At 46.3% G+C, this 22460-nt stretch overlaps 1 protein-coding gene across 1 annotated transcript in view; it reads left to right on the top strand.

Annotated features, from left to right (window-relative positions):
* fbn1 (fibrillin 1) overlaps window positions 1–22460 on the top strand; it is a 170125-nt gene that overhangs the window by 59033 nt on the left and 88632 nt on the right. Inside the window, 13 exon segments of the mRNA XM_052516796.1 lie at window positions 558–680; window positions 4936–5058; window positions 5428–5580; window positions 7240–7293; window positions 7486–7611; window positions 7854–7979; window positions 8302–8421; window positions 8552–8689; window positions 13882–13932; window positions 16146–16271; window positions 16449–16676; window positions 19583–19708; window positions 19886–20014. Of these exon segments, the coding sequence (XP_052372756.1) occupies window positions 558–680; window positions 4936–5058; window positions 5428–5580; window positions 7240–7293; window positions 7486–7611; window positions 7854–7979; window positions 8302–8421; window positions 8552–8689; window positions 13882–13932; window positions 16146–16271; window positions 16449–16676; window positions 19583–19708; window positions 19886–20014 (1623 nt within the window).

Raw genomic sequence — 22460 nt, 5'->3', positions numbered from 1 at the left:
TCTCTCTCTCTCTCTCTCTCTCTCTCTGTCTGTTTTTCTCTCTCTCTGTTTCTCTCTGTCTCTCTGTCTCTCTGTCTCTCTCTCTCTCTCTCTCTCTCTCTCTCTCTCTCTCTCTCTCTCTCTCTCTCTCTCTCTCTCTCTCTCTCTCTCTCTCTGTGTGTCTCTCAGTTTCTGTCATTCTTTCTTTCTCTCAATCTTGATTAATTCTCGATCTTAGATCTGGAACCCTCTACACTTCTTGAAGTCATGCAGTCGTTCTGTATATTCTAATAGTATTTTGCCACATATTTTAGATTAATTTTGACTTATTGTTATCCATGACCTGTATATATTGTCCTAATATGTTATGTGTGTGTGTGTGTGTGTGTGTGTGTGTGTGTGTGTGTGTGTGTGTGTGTGTGTGTGTGTGTGTGTGTGTGTGTGTGTGTGTGTGTGTGTGTGTGTGTGTGTGTGTGTGTGTGTGTGTGTGTGTGTGTGTGTGTGTGTGTGTGTGTGTGTGTGTGTGTGTTTGTTTGTTTGTTTGTTTGTTTGTTTCTTTCTTTCTTTCTTTCCCCCAGACATGGATGAGTGTCTGATCAGGAACATGTGTTTGAATGGGATGTGCATCAACGACGAGGGAAGCTTTAAATGTATTTGTAAACATGGCTATCTGCTCGACCCAACCGGGCGCTTTTGTGTAGGTATGTCTGCTGTCCAATCACAACCCTCTGTCTGCCGTATCAGGAAAGTATATGAAAACTGTCAAATGCAATGTCCCGGAATGTGTAAAAGTCAGGAAATGTCCTGAAAAGTGTCAATGCCACAAAAATGTACCAAAAGGTGGCAAATTCATGTAAAAAAGGATAGATGGGAGTTATGTTGCTAGTAGTCTACGTAGAGAGAGTCTCATTTCAGAGAGGGATGTATTTCCTCAGTAATGAATTGTGTGGTCTAGAGAGGTTAACAGTCTACACAGTCTAGAGAGGTTAACAGTCTGGAGAGGTTTAACAGTCTACACAGTCTAGAGAAGTTTAACAGTCTAGAGAGGTTAACGGTCTAGAGAGGTTTAACAGTCTACACAGTCTAGAGAGGTTAACAGTCTGGAGAGGTTTAACAGTCTACACAGTCTAGAGAAGTTTAACAGTCTAGAGAGGTTAACGGTCTAGAGAGGTTTAACAGTCTACACAGTCTAGAGAGGTTTAACAGTCTAGAGAGGTTTAACAGTCTAGAGAGGTTTAACAGTCTACACAGTCTAGAGAGGTTAGCAGTCTACACAGTCTAGAGAGGTTAGCAGTCTAGAGAGGTTTAACAGTCTACACAGTCTAGAGAGGTTTAACAGTCTACACAGTCTAGAGAGATTTAACAGTCTACACAGTCTAGAGAGGTTTAACAGTCTAGAGAGGTTTAACAGTCTACACAGTCTAGAGAGGTTAGCAGTCTACACAGTCTAGAGAGATTAGCAGTCTAGAGAGGTTTAACAGTCTACACAGTCTAGAGAGGTTTAACAGTCTACACAGTCTAAAGAGGTTAGCAGTCTACACACTCTAGAGAGGTTAGCAGTCTAGAGAGGTTTAACAGTCTTCACAGTCTAGAGAGGTTTAACAGTCTAGAGAGGTTTAACAGTCTAGAGAAGTTTAACAGTCTACACAGTCTAAAGAGGTTAGCAGTCTACACAGTCTAGAGAGGTTAGCAGTCTAGAGAGGTTTAACAGTCTACACAGTCTAGAGAGGTTAGCAGTCTAGAGAGGTTTAACAGTCTACACAGTCAAGAGAGGTTAGCAGTCTAGAGAGGTTTAACAGTCTACACAGTCCGTTGAGGTCTCTGTGCTCTTTCTCTGCCTCTGAGGAAACCGAGGTTGGTTCCCAAATGGCCCGCTAATTCCAATATACTGTATTACTTCAACCAGAGATCTACAGTATGTACCCTGGCCAAACATAGGGTACTATTTAGGATACAGGGTGTTATTTGGGACACAGCCCATGTTTCTGTCCTCCAGTGGCTCCAGACATAACACAAAGCAACCAGCCACATCACTGTTTCCACGTCATTAGGATCGTTGTTAGAATACACCACGGTGGTTTACATTATGGGCCTATGTGACTGGAGCAGGAGAAAGCTTTTTCTTCTGTTGGGTTATATGATCTTCCAGGAAGATAAAGAGTGAACTTATACTGTACAGCCATTATAGCTGAATCATGAAATAAGTGGCCCCTAGAGAGTGGTTAGGAAACTGCAAGTCAAATATTTTCACTCAATAATGTCAAGTCCAGTTCAATAATGTCAAGTCCAGTTCAATAATGTCAAGTCCAGTTCGATAATGTCAAGTCCAGTTCAATAATGTCAAGTCCAGTTCAATAATGTCAAGTCCAGTTCAATAATGTCAAGTCCAGTTCGATAATGTCAAGTCCAGTTCAATAATGTCAAGTCCAGTTCAATAATGTCAAGTCCAGTTCGATAATGTCAAGTCCAGTTCAATAATGTCAAGTCCAGTTCATCTGTGGGAATTGAAGTTGTTTGAAGTGAAAGAATTATAGTAAATAAACAACCTTGACTCCTTTGACCAGATTGAGTCTAGAGAAGAGAAGTTACATGGACATTCAGAAGGATATTTTGTGGGTATAACTTGACAGTTGATATTGAGCTGGTTTCCCAGACCTTTGTTAGGCCTGCTTCTGGAATAAGTATGCTCAAAAGAAAATGTACACTGAGTGTACAAAACATTAAGAACACCTGCTCTTTCCACGACATAGACTGACCAGGTGAATCCAGGTGAAAGCTATGATCCCTTATTGATGTCACCTGTTAAATCAACTCTGATCAGTGTAGATAAAAGGGAGTATTAGGACTGAATATTAGGAAGGTGTTCTTAATGTTTTTTAAACTCAGTGTACATTGACAACTTAATATTATGAAGGTGTTCTTAATGTTTGGTAAACTCAGTGTACATTGACAACTTAACATTAGGAAGGTGTTCTTAATGTTTGGTAAACTCAGTGTACATTGACAACTTAATATTAGGAAGGTGTTCTTAATGTTTGGTAAACTCAGTGTACATTGACAACTTAATATTAGGAAGGTGTTCTTAATGTTTGGTAAACTCAGTGTACATTGAAAACTTAACATTAGGAAGGTGTTCTTAATGTTTGGTAAACTCAGTGTACATTGACAACTTAACATTAGGAAGGTGTTCTTAATGTTTGGTAAACTCAGTGTACATTGACAGTTATCTTTAGACAGTAATAGCCTTAATGTAGGTCTGGTAAACCATCTCATAGTGTTCCATTGTATCCTATCATAACCTTTGTTCCCCTGCTACCCCTACCCCCTTTCACCTGTTCTCCCTTCCTGTCTCCCCTGTTCTCCTCCTGTCTCCTCTGTTCTCCCCTCCTGTCTCCTCTGTTCTCCCCTCCTGTCTCCCCTGTTCTCCCCTCCTGTCTCCCCTGTTCTCCCCTCCTGTCTCCTCTGTTCTCCCCTCCTGTCTCCTCTGTTCTCCCCTCCTGTCTCCTCTGTTCTCCCCTCCTGTCTCCTCTGTTCTCCCCTCCTGTCTCCTCTGTTCTCCCCTCCTGTCTCCCCTGTTCTCCCCTCCTGTCTCCTCTGTTCTCCCCTCCTGTCTCCTCTGTTTTCCCCTCCTGTCTCCTCTGTTCTCCCCTCCTGTCTCCTCTGTTCTCCCCTCCTGTCTCCTCTGTTCTCCCCTCCTGTCTCCCCTGTTCTCCCCTCCTGTCTCCTCTGTTCTCTCCTCCTGTCTCCTCTGTTCTCCTCCTGTCTCCCCTGTTCTCCCCTCCTGTCTCCTCTGTTCTCCCCTCCTGTCTCCTCTGTTCTCCCCTCCTGTCTCCTCCGTTCTCCCTTCCTGTCTCCCCTGTTCTCCTCCTGTCTCCCCTGTTTCCCCTCCTGTCTCCTCTGTTCTCCCCTCCTGTCTCCTCTGTTCTCCCCTCCTGTCTCCCCTGTTCTCCTCCTGTCTCCCCTGTTTCCCCTCCTGTCTCCTCTGTTCTCCCCTCCTGTCTCCTCTGTTCTCCTCCTGTCTCCCCTGTTCTCCCCTCCTGTCTCCTCTGTTCTCCTCCTGTCTCCTCTGTTCTCCTCCTGTCTCCTCTGTTCTCCTCCTGTCTCCCCTGTTCTCCCCTCCTGTCTCCTCTGTTCTCCCCTCCTGTCTCCTCTGTTCTCCCCTCCTGTCTCCTCCGTTCTCCCTTCCTGTCTCCCCTGTTCTCCTCCTGTCTCCCCTGTTTCCCCTCCTGTCTCCTCTGTTCTCCCCTCCTGTCTCCTCTGTTCTCCTCCTGTCTCCCCTGTTCTCCCCTCATGTCTCCCCTGTTCTCCCCTCCTGTCTCCTCTGTTCTCCCCTCCTGTCTCCTCTGTTCTCCTCCTGTCTCCCCTGTTCTCCCCTCCTGTCTCCTCTGTTTTCCCCTCCTGTCTCCTCTGTTCTCCCCTCCTGTCTCCCCTGTTCTCCCCTCCTGTCTCCCCTGTTCTCCCCTCCTGTCTCCCCTGTTCTCCTCCTTTCTCCCCTGTTCTCCCCCTGTCTCCCCTGTTCTCCTCCTGTCTCCCCTGTTCTCCTCCTGTCTCCTCTGTTCTCCCCTCCTGTCTCCTCTGTTCTCCTCCTGTCTCCCCTGTTCTCCTCCTGACTCCTCTGTTCTCCTCCTGTCTCCCCTGCTCTCCTCCTGACTCCTCTGTTCTCCCCTCCTGTCTCCCCTGTTCTCCCCTCCTGTCTCCCCTGTTCTCCTCCTGTCTCCCCTGTTCTCCTCCTATCTCCCCTGTTCTCCTCCTGTCTCCCCTGTTCTCCTCCTGTCTCCCCTGTTCTCCTCCTGTCTCCTCTGTTCTCCCCTCGTGTCTCCCCTGTTCTCCTCCTGTCTCCCCTGTTCTCCTCCTGTCTCCCCTGTTCCCCTCATGTCTCCCCTGTTCTCCTCCTTTCTCCCCTGTTCTCCTCCTGTCTCCCCTGTTCTCCTCCTGTCTCCTCTGTCTCTCTCCCAGACATTGATGAATGTGAGACTCCAGGGATCTGTATGAACGGCCACTGTGTGAATACGGAGGGGTCCTTCAGGTGTGAGTGTATGGCTGGTCTGGCCGTGGGTCTGGATGGCCGCGTCTGTGTCGGTGAGTGTCTCCTCTCTAGAATCTAGAATCTGATCTATGATCAATCTATTATTGATTGATTGATTTGGTTTAATCAATCACAAATTCCCTTTTGGAACCCTTTTTTTCTAAGAGTGTGTGGTCATAGCATTTAGGACCATATTCCTGGTTTCACAATGTGAGTGGGCAGGCAGGAAGTGTACAGTTTGGGTCGACTGCATTCGTTCTGGATGATATCAGATCAGGGGAATACTGCAATCCCTTCGATACACAACCCTGTTTGTTTCACTGTTGTTTGTCTGAACGAGGGAGCGAGGGAGGGAGGGAGGGGAAGGAGTGAGAGAAACAAGAAGAGATAGATTCATAGTTTTCTCTGTATCCTGATTCCAGACACACATATGCGCAGCACTTGTTATGGAGGATACAAGCGGGGACAGTGTGTGAAGCCATTCTTCGGAGCCGTGACCAAGTCAGAATGCTGCTGTGCCAGTGTGGAGTACGCCTTTGGAGAGTCCTGCCAACCATGCCCACCCCAAAACTCAGGTACACACACACGCACACGCACACGCACGCACACACACACATACACACACACACACACACACACACACACACACACACACACACACACACACACACACACACACACACACACACACACACACACACACACACACACACACACACACACACACACACACACACACAAACATACACATGCACACACACACAAAACTGGGTCTACATAGCCACCACTTATGCTGTTGTCCTGAGTGAAGTGGATGATGTGTTTTGGCATCCCAGCTAACGTTAGTAATACCACAGACCAGCTGATGTCCAACAGACAGAGCGATATGAGGGACACACACTCTTGAGGCATCAAGATGGAGTCTGCAGTGACATTCACTCTGTCTGAGTCATGATTACAGAGATTGATATTCACGGCTGTTCCGGCTATGACAAAGTAACAGCGTTACCATGCACTGATGTTCTATGGTTGGTGACTATAAACCATCCAACTCTTAATCTGATTCAATCCACAGAAACAGGAGATGTTGTCTTCATCTGCTGTGGCCTGTAATCTCTGACTGTCTGACTGTCTGACTCCAACACCACTCTTCCACTCCTCCACCTCCACCCCCACTCCTCCACCTCCACTCCTCCTTCCCCCTCCACCTCCACTCCTCCACCTTCACCCCCACTCCTCCACCTCCACTCCTCCACCCCCACTCCTCCACCTCCACTCCTCCACCCCCACTCCTCCACCTCCATTCCTCCTTTCCACCCCCACTCCTCCATTCTGCCACCCCCACTCCTCCACCCCCCTCCACCCCCACTCCTCAACCCTGCCACCCCTCCACTCCTCCAACCCCACTCCTCCACCCTGCCACCCCCTCCACACCTCACCCCCACTCCTCCATTCTGCCACCCCCACTCCTCCACCCCCTCCACCCCCACTCCTCAACCCTGCCACCCCCCTCCACTCCTCCAACCCCACTCCTCCACCCTGCCACCCCCTCCACACCTCACCCCCACTCCTCCATTCTGCCACCCCCACTCCTCCACCCCCTCCACCCCCACTCCTCAACCCTGCCACCCCCTCCACTCCTCCAACGCCACTCCTCCACCCTGCCGCCCCCTCCACACCTCATCCCCACTCCTCCACCCTGCCACCCCCTCCACTCCTCCACCCCCACTCCTCCATACTGCCACCCCCCTCCACCCCTCCACCTCGCCACACATAATAACACTACAACCAGTCATTTCTCATTAGCTCTTCCTGTTTAAATCTGTATCAAAAAGATGCCAAAGTTCCACCACATTAAGGGTTCATTTCATATATATCCAGACCAAATGAGAAAGCATGGAAATGGATAATAACATGGTATGAAATGACTTGCTCTGAGATCTCTGGATGTTGGCAAATGTGATGTTTTCACAAAACGCTGTTATTTCGTTTAGTAGTTTCACTAACCCCTGGGTGTGTGTGTGTGTGTGTGTGTGTGTGTGTGTGTGTGTGTGTGTGTGTGTGTGTGTGTGTGTGTGTGTGTGTGTGTGTGTGTGTGGGTGGGTGTGTGGGTGGGTGGGTGGGTGTGTGTGTGTGTGTGTGTGTGTGTGTGTGTGTGTGTGTGTGTGTGTGTGTGTGTGTGTGTGTGTGTGTGTGTGTGTGTGTGTGTGTGTGTGTGTGTGTGTGTTTTGCAGCTGAGTTCCTGGCCCTGTGTAGTAACGGCCCCGGCACCACCAGCGATGGCAGAGGTAACGATCAAAAACAGAAGGAACCTTGTGTGCCTGTGTGTGTGTGTGTGTATCTCTCCCAGATATTAACCTTGTGTGCCTGTGTGTGTGTGTGTGTATCTCTCCCAGATATTAACCTTGTGTGCCTGTGTGTGTGTGTGTATCTCTCCCAGATATTAACCTTGTGTGCCTGTGTGTGTGTATCTCTCCCAGATATCAATGAGTGTGCTCTGGACCCAGACATCTGTCAGAACGGTGTGTGTGAGAACATGCTGAGGACCTATAAGTGTAACTGTAACATGGGCTTTGAGGTGGACACCACTGGAAAACACTGTGTTGGTAAGTCCCATGATGTATCCTTAAAATGACTGGGTTATCCAAATGTTGCTATCTCTGTCTGTCTGTCTGTCTGTCTGTCTGTCTGTCTGTCTGTCTGTCTGTCTGTCTGTCTGTCTGTCTGTCTGTCTGTCTGTCTGTCTGTCTGTCTGTCTCTTGAGACATACTGTAGATGAATGTATTAACCCTAGAGATCGTATTAAATGAGTTCTAAGATATCATTCTGTGTATCTGTCTCCTCTCAGACATAGATGAGTGTGCAGTGAACAGGTTACTGTGTGACAACGGCCTGTGCAGGAACACTCCAGGTAGTTTCACCTGCAACTGTCCCACCGGCTTCCTGTTCCACGCTGAGACGGATGTCTGTGAAGGTGAGATACACTGGCCCAGACGAGTTACTGTCTGTCCGTCTGTCTGTCAGGGTTGGGTTTAATCACATTTAAAGTTCAGAGAATTGGAATTGGAATGTCAAGGTACTTCCGTAATTGTCTGGAATTGAAATGGAGTTGACCCCCAGCCCTGCTGTCAGTCTGTCACACAGAAGACGTGTTAGAAGCTTGTCAGGAGTAGAAAGAAAGACGTGGTAACACATCTTCCTGTAGATATTGATTTGTGGATTACTTTCTCCTCTAATTCATATAGATGTGTGTGTGTTTCTTGTCGATATTGATGAATATGTGTTGTCTCCTGCAGACATTGATGAGTGTGAGTCGAAGCCGTGTGTGAACGGGGACTGTAAGAACAGCCCGGGGTCCTACGTGTGTCTCTGCTCAGCAGGCAGCACGCTGGATGCCTCTGGAACACAGTGTATAGGTACGTGAGAAGATGTTACTTTTGACCAGAGGATTAGGGGACTACTATCTGAGGGGCTAAAATGTCAGCTATGAAATGTTATGATGTTTATTAGTACAGTCCTCTGCCCTCCCTCTCCCTGTCCCTGTAGAGACCAGTAAAGGCACATGTTGGCTGAAGGTGATTAACGGACGCTGTGAGATCAACATCAACGGAGCCACTCTGAAATCCCACTGCTGCTCCACACTGGGAGAGGCCTGGGGAAGTCCCTGTGCCAAGTGTGAACCAGGTTAGTGGGAACCTACAGAACTATATAGAACCATATGGAACATCTAGAACTTATAGGACCTATTTAACCTGTAGCCCTTCTCTGGGGAGAGGCCTGGGGAAGTCCCTGTGCCAAGTGTGAACCAGGTTAGTGGGAACCTACAGAACTATATAGAACCATATGGAACATCTAGAACTTATAGAACCTATTTAACCTGTAGCCCTTCTCTGGGGAGAGGCCTGGGGAAGTCCCTGTGCCAAGTGTGAACCAGGTTAGTGGGAACCTACATAACTATATAGAACCATATGGAACATCTAGAACTTATATAACCTATTTAACCTGTAGCCCTTCTCTGGGGAGAGGCCTGGGGAAGTCCCTGTGCCAAGTGTGAACCAGGTTAGTGGGAACCTACAGAACTATATAGAACCATATGGAACATCTAGAACTTATAGAACCTATTTAACCTGTAGCCCTTCTCTGGGGAGAGGCCTGGGGAAGTCCCTGTGCCAAGTGTGAACCAGGTTAGTGGGAACCTACAGAACTATATAGAACCATATGGAACATATAGAACTTATAGAACCTATTTAACCTGTAGCCCTTCTCTGGGGAGAGGCTTGGGGAAGTCCCTGTGCCAAGTGTGAACCAGGTTAGTGGGAACCTACAGAACTATATAGAACCATATGGAACATCTAGAACTTATAGAACCTATTTAACCTGTAGCCCTTCTCTGGGGAGAGGCCTGGGGAAGTCACCTGTGCCAATTGTGAACCAGCTTAGTTGGAACCTACAGAACCATATAGAACCATATGGAACTTCTAGAATCTCTAGAACTTATAGAACCTATTTAACCTATAGCCCTTCTCTGGGGAGAGGCCTGGGGAGGAACATGTGCCTAGTGTGAACCAGGTGAGAATTAGAACCTGTACTGTAGCTAGGTGAGGGTTAGAACCTGTACTGTAGCTAGGTGAGGGTTAGAACCTGTACTGTAGCTAGGTGAGGGTTAGAACCTGTACTGGAGCTAGGTGAGAATTAGAACCTGCACTGTAGCTATGTGAGGGTTAGAACCTATATTGTAGCTAGGTGAGGGTTAGAACCTGTACTGTAGCTAGGTGAGAATTAGAACCTGTACTGTAACTAGGTGAGAATTAGAAACTGTACTGTAGCTAGGTGAGGGTTAGAACCTGCACTGTAGCTAGGTGAGAATTAGAACCTTTACTGTAACTAGGTGAGAATTAGAACCTGTACTGTAGCTAGGTGAGAATTAGAACCTGTACTGTAGCTAGGTGAGAATTAGAACCTGTACTGTAACTAGGTGAGAATTAGAACCTGTACTGTAGCTAGGTGAGAATTATAACCTGTACTGTAGCTAGGTGAGAATTAGAACCTGTACTGTAGCTAGGTGAGAATTATAACCTGTACTGTAGCTAGGTGAGAATTATAACCTGTACTGTAGCTAGGTGAGGGTTAGAATCTGTACTGTAGCTAGGTGAGAATTAGAACCTGTACTGTAGCTAGGTGAGAATTATAACCTGTACTGTAGCTAGGTGAGAATTAGAACCTGTACTGTAGCTAGGTGAGAATTAGAACCTGTACTGTAGCTAGGTGAGAATTAGAACCTGTACTGTAGCTAGGTGAGAATTAGAACCTGTACTGTAGCTAGGTGAGAAATATAACCTGTACTGTAGCTAGGTGAGAATTAGAACCTGTACTGTAGCTAGGTGAGAATTAGAACCTGTACTGTAACTAGGTAGGAATTAGAACCTGTACTGTAGCTAGGTGAGAATTAGAACCTGTACTGTAGCTAGGTGAGAATTAGAACCTGTACTGTAGCTAGGTGAGAATTAGAACCTGTACTGTAGCTAGGTGAGAATTAGAACCTGTACTGTAGCTATGTGAGAATTAGAACCTGTACTGTAGCTAGGTGAGAATTAGAACCTGTACTGTAGCTAGGTGAGAATTAGAACCTGTACTGTAGCTAGGTGAGAATTAGAACCTGTACTGTAGCTAGGTAGGAATTAGAACCTGTACTGTAGCTAGGTGAGAATTAGAACCTGTACTGTAGCTAGGTGAGAATTAGAACCTGTACTGTAACTAGGTGAGAATTAGAACCTGTACTGTAGCTAGGTGAGAATTATAACCTGTACTGTAGCTAGGTGAGAATTAGAACCTGTACTGTAGCTAGGTGAGAATTATAACCTGTACTGTAGCTAGGTGAGAATTATAACCTGTACTGTAGCTAGGTGAGGGTTAGAATCTGTACTGTAGCTAGGTGAGAATTAGAACCTGTACTGTAGCTAGGTGAGAATTATAACCTGTACTGTAGCTAGGTGAGAATTATAACCTGTACTGTAGCTAGGTGAGAATTAGAACCTGTACTGTAGCTAGGTGAGAATTAGAACCTGTACTGTAGCTAGGTGAGAATTAGAACCTGTACTGTAGCTAGGTGAGAATTAGAACCTGTACTGTAGCTAGGTGAGAAATATAACCTGTACTGTAGCTAGGTGAGAATTAGAACCTGTACTGTAGCTAGGTAGGAATTAGAACCTGTACTGTAACTAGGTAGGAATTAGAACCTGTACTGTAGCTAGGTGAGAATTAGAACCTGTACTGTAGCTAGGTGAGAATTAGAACCTGTACTGTAGCTAGGTGAGAATTAGAACCTGTACTGTAGCTAGGTGAGAATTAGAACCTGTACTGTAGCTAGGTGAGAATTAGAACCTGTACTGTAGCTAGGTGAGAATTAGAACCTGTACTGTAGCTAGGTGAGAATTAGAACCTGTACTGTAGCTAGGTGAGAATTAGAACCTGTACTGTGGCTAGGTGAGAATTAGAACCTGTACTGTAGCTAGGTGAGAATTAGAACCTGTACTGTAGCTAGGTAGGAATTAGAACCTGTACTGTAGCTAGGTGAGAATTAGAACCTGTACTGTAGCTAGGTGAGAATTAGAACCTGTACTGTAGCTAGGTAGGAATTAGAACCTGTACTGTAGCTAGGTGAGAATTAGAACCTGTACTGTAGCTAGGTGAGAATTAGAACCTGTACTGTAGCTAGGTGAGAATTAGAACCTGTACTGTAGCTAGGTGAGAATTAGAACCTGTACTGTAGCTAGGTGAGAATTAGAACCTGTACTGTAGCTAGGTGAGAATTAGAACCTGTACTGTAGCTAGGTGAGAATTAGAACCTGTACTGTAGCTAGGTGAGAATTATAACCTGTACTGTAGCTAAGTGAGAATTATAACCTGTACTGTAGCTAGGTGAGAATTATAACCTGTACTGTAGCTAGGTGAGAATTAGAACCTGTACTGTAGCTAGGTGAGAATTAGAACCTGTACTGTAGCTAGGTGAGAATTAGAACCTGTACTGTAGCTAGGTGAGAATTATAACCTGTACTGTAGCTAAGTGAGAATTATAACCTGTACTGTAGCTAGGTGAGAATTAGAACCTGTACTGTAGCTAGGTAGGAATTAGAACCTGTACTGTAGCTAGGTGAGAATTATAACCTGTACTGTAGCTAGGTGAGAATTAGAACCTGTACTGTAGCTAGGTGAGAAATATAACCTGTACTGTAGCTAGGTGAGAATTAGAACCTGTACTGTAGCTAGGTAGGAATTAGAACCTGTACTGTAACTAGGTAGGAATTAGAACCTGTACTGTAGCTAGGTGAGAATTAGAACCTGTACTGTAGCTAGGTGAGAATTAGAACCTGTACTGTAGCTAGGTGAGAATTAGAACCTGTACTGTAGCTAGGTGAGAATTAGAACCTGTACTGTAGCTAGGTGAGAATTAGAACCTGTACTGTAGCTAGGTGAGAATTAGAACCTGTACTGTAGCTAGGTGAGAATTAGAACCTGTACTGTAGCTAGGTGAGAATTAGAACCTGTACTGTGGCTAGGTGAGAATTAGAACCTGTACTGTAGCTAGGTGAGAATTAGAACCTGTACTGTAGCTAGGTAGGAATTAGAACCTGTACTGTAGCTAGGTGAGAATTAGAACCTGTACTGTAGCTAGGTGAGAATTATAACCTGTACTGTAGCTAGGTAGGAATTAGAACCTGTACTGTAGCTAGGTGAGAATTAGAACCTGTACTGTAGCTAGGTGAGAATTAGAACCTGTACTGTAGCTAGGTGAGAATTAGAACCTGTACTGTAGCTAGGTGAGAATTAGAACCTTTACTGTAGCTAGGTGAGAATTAGAACCTGTACTGTAGCTAGGTGAGAATTAGAACCTGTACTGTAGCTAGGTGAGAATTAGAACCTGTACTGTAGCTAGGTGAGAATTATAACCTGTACTGTAGCTAAGTGAGAATTATAAACTGTACTGTAGCTAGGTGAGAATTATAACCTGTACTGTAGCTAGGTGAGAATTAGAACCTGTACTGTAGCTAGGTGAGAATTAGAACCTGTACTGTAGCTAGGTGAGAATTAGAACCTGTACTGTAGCTAAGTGAGAATTATAACCTGTACTGTAGCTAAGTGAGAATTATAAACTGTACTGTAGCTAGGTGAGAATTATAACCTGTACTGTAGCTAGGTGAGAATTAGAACCTGTACTGTAGCTAGGTGAGAATTATAACCTGTACTGTAGCTAGGTGATAATTAGAACCTGTACTGTAGCTAGGTAGGAATTAGAACCTGTACTGTAGCTAGGTGAGAATTAGAACCTGTACTGTAGCTAGGTGAGAATTAGAACCTGTACTGTAGCTAGGTAGAATTACAACCTGTACTGTAGCTAGGTAGGAATTAGAACCTGTACTGTAGCTAGGTGAGAATTAGAACCTGTACTGTAGCTAGGTGAGAATTAGAACCTGTACTGTAGCTAGGTGAGAATTAGAACCTGTACTGTAGCTAGGTGAGAATTAGAACCTGTACTGTAGCTAAGTGAGAATTATAACCTGTACTGTAGCTAAGTGAGAATTATAAACTGTACTGTAGCTAGGTGAGAATTATAACCTGTACTGTAGCTAGGTGAGAATTAGAACCTGTACTGTAGCTAGGTGAGAATTAGAACCTGTACTGTAGCTAGGTGAGAATTATAACCTGTACTGTAGCTAGGCCTCTGTACCAAGTGTGAATGATCCTATAACTGGGGCCAGGAGTTTTTCCCGTTCAGGTCATGACCAGATCTATTACACATGAAAGCCTTTAGGTCAGGGTCTCAGATAATGTGAAGGTATTTTAATATGGCTTGTTCTCTCTTCCTCCTTCTCTTTCAGATCATTTCTGCACTAAGGGTTATGCTAGAGTCAGAGGGACCATCTGTGAAGGTAATGCCACCTGGAGAAGGACTCCGACAAGACACATCTTTCACTGAGCAAATACACATGTTCCCTCAAATCCAGTGTTGGATTTCAAAAATGGGTTATAATTCAGTTTTCTGCATTGATTGTTTGCGTTGGCATGTATCAAATGACGCTTTATTTACACTGCACATTTCAGACATGAAATGCAACACAATGTTCTTCACAAGACAAAACAAACAAAACAAAAATGGAAATATTTACTACACAACAAACATAAGAGGATCAAAAACTAAAGAATAACAATAAAAACTCAAAAGCACCCTAAGGAATAGCAAAGCTAAAAATGTGTGTTTTCAAAAGTCTACAGTTTCGGCTCCCCTCAGGTTCTCTGGCAGGCTAATCCAGAAGCTGTGGGATAATAACTAAATGCTGCCTCTCCATGCCTCTTGGTCCTAGGCTTTGGGATAGTTAAAAGGCCAGTGCCAGAGAACCGGAGGGACCTACTGGGTACATAACTTAAAAGCATGTCTGACATGTATTGGGGTGCACAATCGTGGATTGATTTATAAACCAATAGAAGAATCTTAAAATGAATTATATTACTCACAGGCAGCCAGTGCGGAGACCTTAAAACCGGTGTAATGTGTTCTTACATTTACATTTAAGTCATTTAGCAGACGCTCTTATCCAGAGCGACTTACAAATTGGTGCATTCACCTTATGACATCCAGTGGAACAGCCACTTTACAATAGTGCATCTAAATCTTTTAAGGGGGGTGAGAAGGATTACTTTATCCTATCCTAGGTATTCCTTAAAGAGGTGGGGTTTCAGGTGTCTCCGGAAGGTGGTGATTGACTCCGCTGTCCTGGCGTCGTGAGGGAGTTTGTTCCACCATTGGGGGGCCAGAGCAGCGAACAGTTTTGACTGGGCTGAGCGGGAACTGTACTTCCTCAGTGGTAGGGAGGCGAGCAGGCCAGAGGTGGATGAACGCAGTGCCCTTGTTTGGGTGTAGGGCCTGATCAGAGCCTGGAGGTACTGAGGTGCCGTTCCCCTCACAGCTCCGTAGGCAAGCACCATGGTCTTGTAGCGGATGCGAGCTTCAACTGGAAGCCAGTGGAGAGAGCGGAGGAGCGGGGTGACGTGAGAGAACTTGGGAAGGTTGAACACCAGACGGGCTGCGGCGTTCTGGATGAGTTGTAGGGGTTTAATGGCACAGGCAGGGAGCCCAGCCAACAGCGAGTTGCAGTAATCCAGACGGGAGATGACAAGTGCCTGGATTAGGACCTGCGTCGCTACCTGTGTGAGGCAGGGTCGTACTCTGCGGATGTTGTAGAGCATGAACCTGCAGGAACGGGCCACCGCCTTGATGTTAGTTGAGAACGACAGGGTGTTGTCCAGGATCACGCCAAGGTTCTTAGCGCTCTGGGAGGAGGACACAATGGAGTTGTCAACCGTGATGGCGAGATCATGGAACGGGCAGTCCTTCCCCGGGAGGAAGAGCAGCTCCGTCTTGCCGAGGTTCAGCTTGAGGTGGTGATCCGTCATCCACACTGATATGTCTGCCAGACATGCAGAGATGCGATTCGCCACCTGGTCATCAGAAGGGGGAAAGGAGAAGATTAATTGTGTGTCGTCTGCATAGCAATGATAGGAGAGACCATGTGAGGTTATGACAGAGCCAAGTGACTTGGTGTATGTTCTCCGTCTGGTCTTGGTCAGTACCCGTGCTGCAGCATTCTGTATGTTTTGCAGTTGACCAATGGCTTTCTTGGGTAGACCAGAAAGGAGAGCATTACAGTAGTCAAGCCCGCTTGTAATAAAAGCATGGATGAGTCTCTGTAGAAACGACGGCATCTTGGCAATGTTCCTCAGGTGGTTTAAAGCTATTTTGGTCACATTCCCAGTATGTGATTTGAAATTGAGTTCAGAATCTAAAATAACCCCTAGATTTTTTACCTGGTCTTTCTAATTGTCTTGTTGGATAAAGTATATAGAGCTCAAAACATTCATAAATGCAATGGCCTTGGAGTCAGTCTCTTTGTCAACATGAATATTAAAATCACCCAACGCAATGATTTTATCATAGTTCTCATGGACAATAAATAGTTCTGTTAGTTGACTTAACGTTGTATTATTCTGTTGTTGATAACAGGCTCTAGTATGTGTGTCTGTTGTGTTTCTAGTGTTGTGATGTTGTTAATGGAGTCTAGGTTGTGTGTTCTCTCTCCACCTGTAGATGTTAATGAGTGTGAGGTGTTTCCGGGGGTGTGTATCAATGGGAAGTGTGTGAACACCGTGGGTTCCTTCATCTGCCAGTGTCCCTCTGGGATGACCGTCGACGCCACTGGACGAACATGTATAGGTGGGTACTGTAGTCCACAAGCACTACGCTAATGGGTACTGTAGTCCATTACACTGTTGTGTACTCCACAATAATTATACGATTCAAAATGGGGTCATTGCCTTTCATTTCCGGATGTACTACATTTTGTTAAACTGATGATCCTTTACGGTGTTATCGTATGTTTCCCCCCTGCAGACCTGCGTACAGAGCAGTGTTATCTGAGCCACGAGGATGAGCGTTGTGGAGCCCCTATCCCGGGTCGTCACCGTGTGGACGCGTGCTGCTGCTCGGTGGGTGTGGCCTGGGGCCCGGAATGTGACGAGTGTCCGGAGAAAGGCTCTCAGGAGTACAGCCAGCTCTGTCCCAGGGGACCCGGCTTCGCAAACAGAGGAGACTTCATTAATGGACGGCCCTTCCTCAAAGGTTGGCCGGATACGTTCCATTTCAAACCTAGTCCCTTCCCCTACCTTCTATATTCCTTCAGGTCCTTCTTCAAGGGGGCATACAATGCAAATAGTACGGGTAGCCATTTGATTACCTGTTCAGGAGTCTTATGGCTTGGGCGTATAAACTGTTGAGTAGAGAGAACAGTCTATGACTGGGGTAGCTGGGGTCTTTGACTATTTTTAGGGCCTTCCTCTGACACCGCTTGGGGTAGAAGTCCTGGATGGCAGGCAGTTTAGCACCAGTGATGTACTGGGCCGTACGCACTACCCTTGCGGTCAGAGGCCGAGCAATTGCCGTACCAGGCAGTGATGCAACCATGCTCTCGATGTTGCAGCTGTAGAACCTTTTGAGGATCTCAGGACCCATGCCAAATCTTTTTAGTTTCCTGAGGGTGAATAGGCTTTGTTATGCCCTCTTCACGACTGTCTTGGTCTGTTTGGACCATTCTAGTTTGTTGTTGATGTGGACACCAAGGAACTTGAAGCTCTCAACCCGCTCCACTAGAGTCCCGTCGATGAGAACGGGGGTGTGCTCAGCCCTCCTTTTCCTGTAGTCCACAATAATCTCCTTAGTCTTGGTTACGTTGAGGGATAGGTTGTTATTCTGGCACCACCCGGCCAGGTCTCTGACCTCCTCCCTATAGGCTGTCTCGTCATTGTTGGTGATCAGGCCTACCACTTTTGTGTCATCTGCAAACTTAATGATGGTGTTGGAGTCGTGCCTTGCCATACAGTCATGGGTGAACAGGGAGTACAGGAGGGGACTGAGCACGCACCCTTGGAGAGCTCCAGTGTTGAGGATCAGCGTGGCAGATGGGTTGCTTCCTTCCCTCACCACCTGGGGGAGGCCCGTCAGGAAGTCCAGGATCCAGTTGCAGAGGGAGGTGTTTAGTCCCAGGACTCTTAGCTTAGTGATGAGCTTTGAGGGTACCATAGTGTTGAACGCTGAGCTGTAGTCAATGAATAGCACTCTCACATAGGTGTTCCTTTTGTCCAGGTGGGAAAGGGCAGTGTGGAGTGCAATAGAGATTGCATCATCTGTGGATCTGTTTGGGCGGTATGCAAATTGGAGTGGGTCTAGGGTTTCTGGGATAATGGTGTTGATGTGAGCCATTACCAGCCTTTCAAAGCACTTGGCTACGGACGTGAGTGCCACGGGTCTGTAGTCATTTAGGCATGTTGCCTTTGTGTTCTTGGGCACAGGAACTATGGTGGTCTGCTTGAACATGTTGGTATTACAGACTCAGTCAGGGACATGTTGAAAATGTCAGTGAAGACACCTGCCAGTTGGTCAGCACATGCCCAGAGCACACGTCCTGGTAATCCATCTGGCTCCGCAGCCTTGTGTATGTTGACCTGTTTAAAGGTCTTGATCACATCGGCTACGGAGAGCGTGATCACACAGCCGTCCGGAACAGCTGATGCTCTCATGCAGTGTTGCTTGCCTCGAAGCGAGCATAGACGTGATTTAGCTCGTCTGGTAGGCTCGTGTCACTGGGCAGCTCGCGGCTGTGCTTCCCTTTGTAGTCTGTAATAGTTTGCAAGCCCTGCCATATAAGACGAGTGTCGGAGCCGGTGTAGTATGATTCAATCTTAGCCCTGTATTGACGCTTTGCCTGTTTGATGGTTTGTTGTAGGGCATAGCAGGATTTCTTGTAAGCTTCCGGGTTAGAGTCCCGCACCTTGAAAGCGGCAGCTCTACCATTTAGCTCAGTGCGAAGGTTGCCTGTAATCCATGGCTTCTGGTTGGGGTGTGTACATACAGTCACTGTGGGGACGAAGTCCTCAATGCACTTATTGATAAAGCCAGTGACTGATGTGGTGTACTCCTCAATGCCATCGGAAGAATCCCGGAACATGTTCCAGTCTGTGATAGCAAAGCAGTCCTGTAGTTTAGCATCTGCTTCATCTGACCACTTTTTTTATAGACCGAGTCACTGGTGCTTCCTGCTTTAATTTTAGCTTATAAGCAGGAATCAGGGGGATAGAGTTGTGGTCGGATTTACCAGTTGGAGGGCGAGGGAGAGCTTTGTACGTGTCTCTGTGTGTGGAGTACAGCTGATCTGGAATTGTTTTCCCTCTGGTTGCACATTTAACATGTTGATGGAAATTTGGTAGAAGTGATTTCAGTTTCTCTGCATTAAAGTTTCCGGCCACTAGGAGCGCCGGGTGAGTGGTTTCCTGTTTGCTTATTTCCTTATACAGCTGACTGAGTGCGGTCTTAGTGCCAGCATCTGTCTGTTGTGGTAAATACACATCCACAAAAAAGTATAGCTGAAAACTCTCTAGGCAAGTAGTGTGCAATTTATCACAATATACTCTACTTCAGGCGAGCAAAATCTAGGGGAAATGACAACAAAATGACAGGTGAACAAACTCAAAAACCTGCTGTAACCTCTCTCTCTCGCTCTCTCTCTCTCTCTCTCTCTCTCTCTCTCTCTCTCTCTCTCTCTCTCTCTCTCTCTCTCTCTCTCTCTCTCTCTCTCTCTCTCTCTCTCTCTCTCTCTCTCGCTCTCTCGCTCTCTCTCTCTCTCGCTCTCTCTCTCGCTCTCTCTCTCTCTCTCTCTCTCGCTCTCTCGCTCTCTCTCTCTCTCGCTCTCTCTCTCGCTCTCTCTCTCTCTCTCTCTCGCTCTCTCGCTCTCTCTCTCTCTCGCTCTCTCGCTCTCTCTCTCTTTCTCTCTCTCTCTCTCTCTCTCTCTCTCTCTCTCTCTCTCTCTCTCTCTCTCTCTCTCTCTCTCTCTCTCTCTCTCAATTTGATTCAAATGGCTTTATTGCTATGGGAAACATATGTTTACATTGCCAAATCAAGTAAAATATATAATAAGTCCTTCTCTCTCTCTATTTCTCTATCTCTCCATCCCTCCTTACCTCCCTTTTTCTTAGATATAAACGAGTGTAAGATGATCCACAGCTTGTGCTCCAATGGGAAGTGTAGGAACACCATCGGTAGTTTCCGTTGTCGCTGTGACAACGGCTTCGCTCTGGACTCTGATGAGAGGAACTGTACAGGTCAGTCTACAGCTCATACAGAGCATACATCTAGAGCTCCGTCTAAAACTTTCAGACACACAAGATAGTATATGTCAAAACAGCGCGTCAGAAATACTACATTACTCACAATGCAATGTCTCTTAATGTGTTTTTGGAAACTAACTGTGATGTGTATGTGGGTGTTTCTCCTTTCAGACATCGACGAATGCCGTATCTCTCCAGACCTGTGTGGTCAGGGCACGTGTGTGAACACCGGTGGGGACTTCGAGTGCGAATGTTTTGAAGGTTACGAGAGCGGCTTCATGATGATGAAAAACTGCATGGGTGAGTAGAGGACCTAAACACACCTGAACACACCGGGACATACCTGGACACACCTGCACACACCTTAACACACCTGTACACACCTGCACACACCTGGACACACCTGCACACACCTGGACACACTTGCACACACCTGCACACACCTGGACACACCTGCATACACCTGGATACACCTGCACACACTTTCACACACCTTAACACACCCGGATACACCTTAACACACCTGGATCTACCTTAACACACCAGGATATACCTTAACACAGCTGGATATACCTTAACACACCTGCACACACCTGGATACACCTTAACACACCTGCACACACTTGCACACACATTAACACACCTGGATACACTTTAACACACCTGCACACACCTGGATACACCTTAACACACCTGCACACACCTGGATACACCTTAACACACCTGGATACACCTTAACACACCTGCACACACCTGGATACACCTTAACACACCTGGATACACCTTAACACACCTGCACACACCTGGACACACCTGCACACACCTGGATACACCTTAACACACCTGGATACACCTTAACACACCTGCACACACCTGGACACACCTGCACACACCTGGATACACCTTAACACACCTGCACACACCTGGATACACCTTAACACACCTGCACACACCTGGACACACCTGCACACACCTTAACACACCTGGACACAACTGAACATACCTTAACACAGCTGGACACACCTGGACAGACCTGAACACACCTGAACACAACCGAACACACCTGGACACATCTGGACAGAGCTGAAAACATCTGGACACATTTGGACAGAGCTGAACACATATGGACACATCTGGACAGAGCTGAACACATCTGGACAGAGATGAACACATCTGGACATAGCTGGACACATCTGGACAGAGATGAACACATCTGGACAGAGATGAACACATCTGGACAGAGATGAACACATCTGGACACATCTGGACAGAGATGAACACATCTGGACACATCTGGACAGAGATGAACACATGGACACATCTGGACAGAGATTAACACATCTGGACAGAGATGAACACATCTGGACAGAGATGAACACATCTGGACACATCTGGACAGAGATGAACACATCTGGACACATCTGGACAGAGATGAACACATCTGGACAGAGATGAACACATCTGGACAGAGATGAACACATCTGGACACATCTGGACAGAGATGAACACATCTGGACACATCTGGACAGAGATGAACACATATGGACACATCTGGACAGAGATGAACACATCTGGACACATCTGGACAGAGATGAACACATCTGGACACATCTGGACAGAGATGAACACATCTGGACACATCTGGACAGAGATGAACACATCTGGACACATCTGGACAGAGATGAACACATCTGGACACATCTGGACAGAGATGAACACATCTGGACAGAGATGAACACATCTGGACAGAGATGAACACATCTGGACAGAGATGAACACATCTGGACAGAGCTGGACACATCTGGACAGCTGTCCCATCCCAGTACTAGATTCTACCTCTATCAGTACTCTATTGTGGAGTACATGACAGATGAAAACATATTCCGTCTATAATAACATAATAACACATAAGGAAACTCCATCTCCATAGTAACTCCATCTCCATAGTAACTCCATCTCCATAGTAATTCCATCTCCATAGTAACTCCTTCTCCATAGTAACTCTGCCACAGGCCCTTAAAACGCTCTATGAAGTGAATCAGGGCAGGGGAGTCCTGCCATGCTGACATCCTGTTACAGACCCAGTACTCAAGCACCGTGTGCGTTTGTGTGTGTGTGTGTGTGTGTGTGTGTGTGTGTGTGTGTGTGTGTGTGTGTGTGTGTGTGTGTGTGTGTGTGTGTGTGTGTGTGTGTGTGTGTGTGTGTGTGTGTGTGTGTGTGTGTGTGTGTGTGTGTGTGTGTGTGTGTGTGTGTAAGGAAGAGAGGGTGATTCGCTCCCCAGGCCTGTGCTGTGTGCGTGTTACAGCCTTTATGGGAATACCAGCCATACATTTAGAGCACGCTCAGATCACTCCCTATACTCTCAACCCACAGTACCATTTTTCTCTGGATAATTGTATTTTACTGCTTGATTTACACACACACACACACACACTCCAGCATCCAGACGGTTTTATATGCAATTACTGGTCATAATGTCCTGACATCTGTGAAAATGTTTCATGTTCAATGGTTTATTTCTCTATTTATGAATGTAATAGCCATGGCTTGGCTTTGAACACATTCCTGACTGAGTGCAATTATATTTATTATTCCCACTAAGTAGTAATGACAACAGATGAGAGAATATGGATAAATAGTCTGACGCATGTGACTATCGCTCTCTCTTTGTCTTTCTTTCTCTCTCTCTGTCTATGTGTGTGTGTGTGTGTGTGTGTGTGTGTGTGTGTGTGTGTGTGTGTGTGTG

The sequence above is a fragment of the Oncorhynchus keta genome, unplaced genomic scaffold (assembly GCF_023373465.1).
Source record: "Oncorhynchus keta strain PuntledgeMale-10-30-2019 unplaced genomic scaffold, Oket_V2 Un_scaffold_5444_pilon_pilon, whole genome shotgun sequence".
In the NCBI taxonomy this organism is placed as follows: Eukaryota; Metazoa; Chordata; class Actinopteri; order Salmoniformes; family Salmonidae; genus Oncorhynchus; species Oncorhynchus keta.
The sequence above is the reverse complement of the archived record's forward strand: the minus strand, read 5'-3'. Positions and strand labels throughout refer to the sequence as shown.